This window comes from Euprymna scolopes, chromosome 38 (assembly GCF_053919585.1).
Source record: "Euprymna scolopes isolate OS-2025 chromosome 38, ASM5391958v1, whole genome shotgun sequence".
NCBI lineage: Eukaryota > Metazoa > Mollusca > Cephalopoda > Sepiida > Sepiolidae > Euprymna > Euprymna scolopes.
In genome coordinates this window covers 77177582-77188288 of record NC_136519.1, presented here as the reverse complement: position 1 = coordinate 77188288, position 10707 = coordinate 77177582, and the positions used below count along the sequence as shown (strand labels likewise).

The window sequence follows — 10707 nt, the reverse complement described above, 5'->3', positions numbered from 1 at the left end:
ACAACTTTTTAACATTTTATTTCGATCCAAAAAAATTGAATAATCTAGCAATTCTTTTGCGAAAAAAGGAATTAATCTTTCAGATGAAAGATTCTAAAACATCTTTTTTTTTTTTTTTTTTTACTCTCACAAGTTGGTGGAATTATTGAGCAGACAATGCCTTTAGATCTGCTATACATTTCTTCAAACTTTCTTTCTCCTATGAAAAAAAAAAAAAAAAAAAAAAAAAATTAATTCAAAACATCTTTAGATATTTGATACACAAAATTCAGTTGCAAATAAAAAACAAAAACAAACTTACTAATAGAAAGGGAAGAAATCACATATATATATTACTAGCAGGACATCTGGAGTTTTCAATTGTAAAATATGCTTAAATATGATATTTTAATTTATGCAGATTTCGTATTTATTGTTATAGAGCCAATTCTCTATTGATTATATTTTACCCAATATATAGTAATGATTTAAAGAAAAAAAAAAAGACTTGGGTGCCATCAGCTAGAATCAAAACCAAAACATTTAGTGCACCAGCCCTAAAAATCAACTGAGCTTAGTGTATAAATGTATGCATAGAAGAACACTTTCCAATTTTTTATTTTGATTCCTTAACAGCTACTTTTACTGGCTTATATAGGCCACAAAAAATCATTTGACCTACGTTGCACTGCTCTGTGACTAGTGTCTCAGAGGAGATGCACTTTGAATAAGTAGAGACAAACACACAGACAGTTTTTATATATATATACACACACACAGATTACCATTATAATTTTTATAATTACTTTTGGTATTATTACATTCCTTTTATTTTAATTAATATTTTCTTTATTTCACAATCTATTGTCAATACCACTGTCACTTATATTAGAGTTAAATTTAATATAAAATTCTGATTTATTTTAGAAATTTAAGAAAAAATAATTCACAGTATTCTCATTCAATAAATATTTAAAAAGAAAAAAAAGAGGGTCAGTGTTGTGTTTTCCGTGATAGAAGTGTTGTTTAAATTTTAAAATAAAACACGTATAAAATGTTTACAAGCCAAATTACAACGCAATATTATGAAAAAAAAAATACTTATTGGTTTAAAATTAATATTACAGAGATAGATTCCATCCTCAGATACATTTTTTTTCTTTTTTTTTTTTTACTTGCCAGGATGTTGAATTTAAGAAAAAAAAAAAAAAAAAAAAAAAAACTTAGAAGGGAAAAGAAAAAAAGGAAAAGAGAAAAAAATGTATAACATTCTGAGGATGGAGTCTATCTCTGAAATATTAATTTTAAACAAATAAATTTTTTTTTTCTATAATATTGTATTGTAATTTGGCTTATAAACATATTTTATATTAAAAAACGAATAAAATTTACAATAGCAAGTTATGTACCGCAATCTTCCCTTAAATAAAACTGTCTTCTTTTTCCTTTTCTTCTTAATTATCAGTCAACGAGCTACTCACATCTCATAAATTGACATATTAGGTTATGAAAAGAAACTGGAAACTTAGGAAGATCTCCATCATTCCAGTAATTATAAGATAACCAGACTCATGAAAAAGAACTTCAAAAACTACCTGACAAATATACCTGGTGAATCAAGTGCTTCACATAAAGACAATATGAAATGAATGCTAAAATAGATAATTGAACCATTTAGCTGAAAACAGAAATGATTTTGCTTTTTTAAAATTTTTAATTAGATCATGTGACATTCAGTTTAGGGTTTCTAATTTTTTTTTTTAATATGAACATCAAAAAAGAAAGACAGACAACCAAGAAGATCTTAGTTATTAATAACAGATTGAAGCATTGTCATGCCAATGTAGCAAAGTATGTACATGTCTATAAATAAAATAATTAATATATAACTAGCGGGGCCTGTGGAAATTCCACAGGGGACTCCTTTATCTATAATATAAATCTCACCTGTCTGTTTAAATGTAGGTATGTTTGTATGTCTGCCTAAAACTTTCAACAGAGGCGATGGATTTTCACAAGATTGGTGTCGTTTTGAAGCTCGACCCTTTGGACGACAAATATCAAAAAATTGGCTGAAAACATTAATTCCTTCACGCTCAACTGGGAACTTTTCTACAGGAAAGGGCTGCTTTTTTTTTTCGCCAATATTTTCGAAAGTCATCCCCTCTTTTCAATTGACTAGCCTTAATTTAAACCTTCATCACTTTTGGTTTGGTGATGGATGCAACAGCAAAGATGTCTTTTTTTCATGTTCTTTTCCTCCTTCGGGTTACGGGTTCGAGACTGCCTGCCTACAACCACTTTTTTTTTTTTTGCTAGACAACAAACGGCACCCAAGCCAGTCTATTATATAAAAGGCAAAATGGGCGCAAGCATTTGTGTATGTTCGCAAAAAGCTTTTTTTGTCAGGCTTCTCAAGTTGGTTAGATTCCGGAAGAAGTTTTGGCATACTTCCTAGATCGCAATAGTTCCGATTTGCAAACGGACATCGTTTCTATCTTTATTTTGATCGAGTTTTAAAAAATTTCATCGTTTCGAGTGTTTGTCTTTCTCGTATAAATAAAACGAAACTAATCGAAGCAAAGGCATCCCCACATTTTGAAGTCAATTAGGTTTGATCAATGTGGGAGAAACCCTTCATATCAGACAATTGCTATTTATTTTGGACACTGTCAGAGCCCCCCCCCCCCACATTGTGGGGAAACAAACAAATAAAATGGCAGAAAGCTTAACTGGCCTCCAGCCAGATGTTCATTTCTGAGCCTGCGTGATTCTTAACCTACCAATTTATTCATTTCGCTATCAGCTATGATGTAATGGTTAGCCACCTCTCGGTTATTTTTTTTTTCCCGTCTTTCATTACCCAGCCAAAAGTTAATTACCAACTCTTTTTTTTTTTTTTCACTTTTTCTTTTTTTTTTTTAAAAACACCTACAAACACCTGGGCAACACCGGGCACCCTTGCTATTACGTAATATATTGATGTTCAGCGTAAACACATACCACACTCAAAAGTGAAATGGCTTTTGACTTTGGTGCATTTTAACTGCCTACGAATATCTATGGACACGTTGAACAAAGCTCTGGTTGGATAAAAAGATATACACACATCAACCGAGGATAATAAGCTCGGAAAAGGCAGGGCGAGACAGACTAGAATCGACTCGGTCAAAGGTGACATCAAGAAATGCCTCTGAAATAAATAATGATAAAATTGAGACTATAAGAGAAAATGGTTTCCTTACATGAAGGGTTCGATACATGAAGGCATATGAAACATTTGTTTCATTGGAGTTTAAACTAATTTCTAAATATTCAATTTTTTTTTATAAAATGTAAAACAGTTTAAACGAAATATAACTAACCTGTTGAGGAGTAATGCTCTTCACAACACTGCTTACAATCCAATTGACCATGTGTTCCTGTTCAAACCTTCGTTTAGTATTCTGTACATTCACGTGATAATCCTTTAAAAAAAAAAAAAAAAAAAAAAACACTTTGTATTTATTTACATCAAATTTTATAAGTGATCCCCAAAACTTATGCTATATTAACCTTATTTATACAGGATGTCCCAAATTTAACCATGTATTTTGACGCTAATTTAAATTTCAACACAGATAACTAAATTTAGGGATAGCCTGTGTTGTTAGTTGTGTGTGCAGATGCCATCTTTATAGTGACATTGTGTTACTGTAAAAAAAAAAAAAATTAAAAAAAAAATGCAGGAATTCACAGCCAAATTTCAAAATTACCATTTTAATTTGTACTCCTCCTCCGAGAAAGGATGGGTAGATGCAGAACTCTCGCATGAGAAGAGCACCTATTGTCAGTAACTCCTCACTGTAACACTGATCATTAAACACTGACCCATGAAGCCTTTTTGTTTTTGAATCTTCATTTGTTATCAAACATGGACAAAAAAAAAAAAAATTCTGGAAATACTAGAGCAATTCACTGGTCAAATAAAATAGTACTGATTTTAATTTATGTAACGCAGCATCCTCATTCTAAAGATAATAGCTATATGGCACATAACCATAAGAAGCAATGTCACACATAACTGAGAAACAGAGTTTCATATGGTGCATGTAAAGAAGATTCAGGATTCATAACATTGCACAAGTATAAGGTGATTTCAATTATCAATTGCATACCAGCACATTTTTATTTGTCACCATTTGATATGTTTTTGATGAATCAACTTGAGCTGAAATCTTGTTGGCTATCAATTTTTAAATTGTAAATCAAACTTTAAAAAAGAAAAAAAAAAAAAATCTTACCAAGCAATTTTTGACATCAGAAAATGCCTTCTGCAGTCTTTGACGGTAAATAGCTTCCAACTGAAGATCAACATTTTCCTTGAAAATAAAAATTCATTTATTATTTTCAAAATGCGAATTTCAATTTGAACATGAGCAATAAAAATTACTTATATTTTCTTTTAAAACCAATAAAAGACAACTTAAGCTTAGTTTTTGAAGAAAAAAAAAATGATTTTCTCTTTGTTTTTAATATTTAAAAAATTCCTGTTAAGATTACACAATTTAGCAGATCTTTAAATCCCCTATTAAACTGTGAACACAAATTATGTAAGTATATTATATGTAAGAATAAAAACTTACAAATAAACAATCAACTTATTTTTCGTCCTCCGACAAAGAGGGGGGGGGGCTTGTAAATTCACCTTTGTCCGTTCGTCTGTCTGTACTTTTCTCAACTATGCCTTGGAATTTTTTGGAAATTTTGCACAAACATTAAACATGATATGAATAAAAAAGTAACAACAGATTTTTCGGGAAAACTCTGGTTGCCCCCCTAGTAGTGCCTTTTGGATTAAAATGGCTAAAATTGACATTTTTGTGCTTATTAAAAAAAATTGATGCCTTGGATTTTTATAAAACTTTCTGAAAAGTTATAATTAACTGGGATTTTTATAAAACTTTCTGAAAAGTTATAATTAACTGATTTCTATAAAACTTTGTTTGTATATACTTTGTGATAACTCTTGGGTGTGCCCCAGGGGTTCTTTTAGGGCTAATAAAAAAACTCCATTTTTGGGACTATTTTACCATATTTGTCCAAAATTTTCTGTGTATGTCTATTTAGCAGTGTTGCATGGTGCTGAACTCAAATTTAAATACGTTAAGACTTATTTGTGTTCTCTCATTTATTTGCGTTCTTTTATTGAAAATAAATTTACTAGCCGAGATGCTTCAGTTGCTAATAATTTCCAGTTTTCTACAAGCCACGAGAATTTTTTTTTTGTATACTGTGATAAGCCTAGTTTTTTTGTATATTTATTTCTTAATAAAAGTCAGTTTTTTCAAGCAATTGTAGTGTTTTAGTTACTATTTTCAAAACATAAAATGATACTTTTTCACTAGTTTATTTCTGTATTGTGTTCAAAAGTTCAAATTGAAACTGAGAAAAAAATAATTTTAATGATTTTCACCTGGAAGTAAAATTTCAAATTAAAAAATTCATTGTGTAAGAAATATAAATAGAAACAGTTTTTGGTATACTTACGAATAAAACAGATTTTTATTTTATTTTTTTTATTTCTACACTGTATGTACATGTATGTGTGCGCGAGTAATGTCTATAAAGCATACAGTATAAAATAAATTACAAACCTATATAAACTAAATATTGATAACTGTTAAAAATATTCTCAGATTCATTTTATCAAATATAAAAAAGGATAATTAAAACGAAAATGGCTTTATTTTGAATGGGTAATTAAAAAAAAAAATGAATAGGAAGAAATTAAAATTTATAGTACAATAATAAACAGAGTTAAATGTTAGGATATCCCCACTTTTAGTATAGTGGACTCTCCTAGATAGATTGAAAATTCTTGCTAAGCAACAAATAAATTTGGATAATATGAAGAATGAACACATTTGAGTGAAAATATTTTGTTTCTTGTTATTTTGTAAAGAAAAATATAACCCCACTTGTTTAACTTTTTTTATTAAATTTAAAAAAAGGGGGGGGGAATAACTAAAGTAATATTTTATTTATTTTAATAAAAATTAAATAAAAAGAAACTTTTATACAATTTTGGGAAGTTTTGTAACTAAAAGTGAAATAAAAAGATTTTGTGCAAAGTTACTTTCACACACAGTCTGAATTAAGCACTGTTAATGTATGACTATGGCGATTGCTTCTGCCACTTCTCTAGGAATGTCATCAGAGCAAACTAACGCTTCTAAAAAACCCAATATTTTTTACTATTAATGCAGTATAGTCCCTCACAGTTGGGAGATTCTATTTATAAACAATACTGCTAGGAACTGACGAATCAAATTAATTTACATTCTACTACCTATCAATCAGAAACCAGAATTGCTCCATAAAAATTAAACCTTTTTTTAGCAACCTTGCATGTTTTCTCCGTGTCAACATGGGAAGATTCTTTTGCTCTGTGGCTACAAAATTATAAAGTCAGGATTGGTTGGTTGGTTGTTTTTGTTTTACGACATATCAACGCTTTTCGGGTTATTTAATGCCGAATCCAAAGATTTTGAATAAAAAATTTTTAATAGAATATATTTGTTGTTTTCAAGTCGATTTCTATTTAACCCATAGTTGGAACCCTAACAGGTACTACCACTCTGGGTCAGAGTGGACCTGGGAGCAATGGTAATTAAAGGGTAGCTCCACACTCCTTAAAGCCCACAAGCTGGGGCCTCCCCACTGGATATATAGTTCAAGGTCATATCCAGGACCATAAAGTCAGGAACCTGTACAAAACAACTGTCTGAGAACCAGTCACCTCCAGAACTTATATTGTCTTTAAAAAACCAACTTAAGCTTAGTTTTTGAAGAAAAAAAAAAAAAATGATTTTCTCTGTTTTTAATATTTACAAAATTCCTGTTAGGATTATACAATTTAGCAGATCTTTGAATCCTCTATTAAACTGCAAACACAAATTATGTAAGTATATTATATGTAAGGATAAAAACTTACAAATAAATGATCATCAACTCATAAAACAACTGACCATTGGAAACTGTTCTGAAATTAAACATGGCTTCTAATTCAAGAGTCACAATTTACTCAAATAACGTAACATGCCTAGAGAAGCAGCAGGAGCAGTTGTTGTGCCTAAATCGGTCATACACGAATAGTAAAACAGTTTCGCCCGCACAACATCACTAAAAATTCATCTACAATTCTACAAAAATTTTTTGCTCGGGTGGGGGGGGGGGATGAGCGAATCTTTGTTTTAAGCTCACGTGTGTAGATTTTTTCATATGAACCCATATCAGTTAACACCTATCAAGTCACACATGCTATAAAATGTGCTTTTGGTATATAGAAAAAAAAAATTTATTATTTCAGGAAAATATTTCCACTTCATGCAAAATACAAAAATGAAACTATAACTAAAGCTGTAAGTATTTAACTAGCATAGAAAACTGAAACCCTTCACTAAAAATTAAAACATTGAAATCTTTAAAATTCTGGTCTCATCACTAGGGCGATGACAACAGCATATTCTTTTCATTGTTTTGACTCTCGAGTATATATCTGACACAGTTAATCAACCAAGAACCACATCACTCTATATAAAAGCAAATAAGATATCAACAGATACACACTGGAGAGTCAAAACAATGAAAAGAATATGCTGTTGTCATAGCCCCACTCAGCACTAATATTCTAAAGCTTTAGAGAAAAAGTGAAACTTTAAATGAAACCATAAACGCTTTGTATCATCATTGTATTCATTTTAGGATTTACATGTTCTCCATCAGGTTGACAAGAAAGTTCTTGCAGTCTTTAACTTTTAATTCAGATGAACATAACTCGACTCAAACAAAAATTTATTGATTGAAATAAGCATCATCAGAATCAACACACTTTTGTCAACGCAAAACAAATGTATTTATGCCAGTAACGTAAAAATATTGCGTTCTGATGAAGGCGTTTTTGATATGGCCTAGGTTTTTGGAGCATTTTTCACGCAGAAAATTGTTGAGATGCTTGAAAAGGTGGTTGTCAATAGGTGAAAGGTCTGGCAGAGTTTCTTAGCTCAATTCATTCAACTTCTGCTGTGTTGGTTTAACAACGTGCGGTCGGGCATTGTTGTGAAGGAGAGTTGGGCCTTTTCTGTTGACTAATGCTGGATGTTGTTGTTGAAGTTTCTGATGTATTTCATTCATTTGTTGACAGTACTTCATTGCTGTAATGGTTTCACCTGCATTCAAAGACTAATGGATGAGACCAGTTGCAGACCACCAAACAGTCAGCATGACCTTTTGGTACAACTCCGGCTCCGGGAAGCGTCGTAGAGCTTCATCGGCATCTAACCACTGAGGCGAGTATTGCTGGTTGTCGTAAAGAACCCACTTTTTATCGCAAGTCAAGGAACGAGTCATTCTTATTGCATAGAAGAAGGTGAGATGACACTTCATAACAGCGTTTCTTTTGGTTATCGTTCAATTCATGAGGCACCCATTTATCAAGTTTTTTGTCTTTCCATTTTCTCTCAAGTGGTTGGAAACCATTGTATATGTTATGTCTAATTCAGAAGCAAGTTCTCGAACAGTTGTGTGTGGATTGACCTTGACTAAAGCTCTTAATTGATCGTCGTCAACATCCAATGGTCAACCACTATGCTATCATCTTCAAGACTCTTGTCACCGCCACAAAATTTCTTAAACCACTATTGTGCTGTGTGTTCAGTAGTGGTTCCTGTGCCAAATGCTTTGTTTCAGCAGCTTTTCGGCCTAGCTTGAATTGAAATAAGAAAACTTTGCGAATTTGCTTGGTTTTTTTTTACCATCTTGTATTCAATGTTCTTAAAAGACATACTTGCTTGAAAATGATTGTAATTTAAATTAGATAGAGCAAAAAACATTTAAATGATATATAAAGTAAAAGTATTATAACAAAAAGTAAAAAATTCCACAAGAACTTCCTTCTCAACCTAATACTAACCCAAGCACTCTCATATCTGTTCCTTTTTATATGAACAAGCCAACCAATCCTCCTATTCAACACACATCATTCTAAACCACAAACAAACAAACAAAAAGAACTAACTTTTTTGGCTTCAAACAAATGCTTCTGTCCTTCAAGACTCCAAATAGCAGTCTTGGCATTTTCGATAGTACCAGCATAACCTTCTTTGGCGGCAGCAATCGGCTGAGTATAGGTTGCATCATAGATTCTCTGCAACAGAAAGATTTCAATTTTTAAACATGGAGAAAAAAATAGTTTAATCATGTAAATAATAATGAAGTTGGTTTAATCATGATTCTATTTCCAGACATGCATATTACATCAACTACAAAATCTGATTCATTCTTTTTATTGCAGACTATTATCCTTATCTTTTAGTTGTTGTTTCACATTTTGGCCAACTATTCCTCTTGCCATCATCAGGTGGTTACTGCAACGGGATAAGAACTCATTCTCAGCAATTACTGTCTTCCATAGTTGTTATCGTCTCATCACATTTTGGCCAACTAAGCCTCTGGCCAGCTTTGGGTAGGATTGTCTGAAGATAATGGTTTCAATCCCCCTCGGAAAAAAGCCTTTCTTGGATATACAAAAATGCTGGCGGCCGTTTTGCCTTTGATATATATATATATATATATATATATATATATATACACATATATATCTATATATATATAGATGGCTGTGGTAATCCTTAGCATAACTTGGCGTCTGTCGTTAAATCTTAATTTATTATCAAGTGTTTCAAATAGTGAATTACTTTTTATTACATACGCGTTCAACAGATGCCAAAAGCCTGTAATCGGACAAACGAACATCATTTCGACTTAACTTCAAACACCTCAAGAATTTAACACCACCCTTGCACAAGAGAGAGAGAGAGAGAGAGAGAGAGAGAGAGAGAGAGAGAGAGAGAGAGAGAGAGAGAGAGAGAGAACAACTGTCCAATTTCCTGAAAAATACTATTCGAAAAAAAAAAAAAAAAAAAAAAAAAAAACTTATTTTCTTTTAAATAAATAACAATATTTATTAAAAACAATTTCACACTAGTCTGGTCTTTTTAACTGTTAAATCTTAATTCAAAACGTTTTTTTTTTTTATTTTCTTATTTTGTTCTAGCCAGGTGTGGGCATCCTATTGGATGCAAGATATTCACCTGCTACCTCATTTATTCCAACCAAGAGATCTTTTCAAGATTCTAACAGTCACTTTAAGTACAATCTTTGTATCTCTCTTGCACTTGGTTCACCAGATAGATTTGCTGGGTAGTTTTTTTTAAACTTCTTTTTTATGAGTCCAATTGCTCCTCTCATAGAATAATGGAAATCTTAAGATTCCAGTTTCTTTTCATGTCAGGCATAACGCCATCGTATTTCATTATGGGAACTGATCGAAATATTCTCTCAAAAAAGTATTTCAATTTTTCCACATCTAGGTGATATACACAATTATATGAGAGTAATTTTCTTATGTTTGCGTGGGCATATCATATTTAGGATTAATATGTAGTTTGCTTGAAGCATTGTGTGGGATAGGTATGTAGTAAAGATTTAGAAGGCTATCACAATGCGAGGAATGAAATATAGTCCTTGTTGGTAAAAGAAGATGAAAACAAGTGGCGAGTTACAAATCAACAAGTACATACATATACGTCATATATATATATATATATATATATTCAGTTGTATTAGGTAAAAATGTCTTACTTGTTATGTCTGCGACAATATCCATTACTAATTTCGGAAAAAAAT

At 31.4% G+C, this 10707-nt stretch overlaps 1 protein-coding gene across 1 annotated transcript in view; it reads right to left on the bottom strand.

The window, feature by feature from the left end:
* Window positions 1-10707, bottom strand: part of LOC145263200 (ATP synthase subunit b, mitochondrial-like) — a 30181-nt gene continuing 19474 nt past the window's right edge. Inside the window, exons 5-8 of the mRNA XM_080120267.1 lie at window positions 9038-9166; window positions 4263-4340; window positions 3345-3446; window positions 1-199 (exon numbers count right to left, since the gene is read on the bottom strand). Of these exons, the coding sequence (XP_079976393.1) occupies window positions 143-199; window positions 3345-3446; window positions 4263-4340; window positions 9038-9166 (366 nt within the window). The 3' untranslated portion in view covers window positions 1-142. The remainder of the gene's footprint in view (window positions 200-3344; window positions 3447-4262; window positions 4341-9037; window positions 9167-10707) is intronic.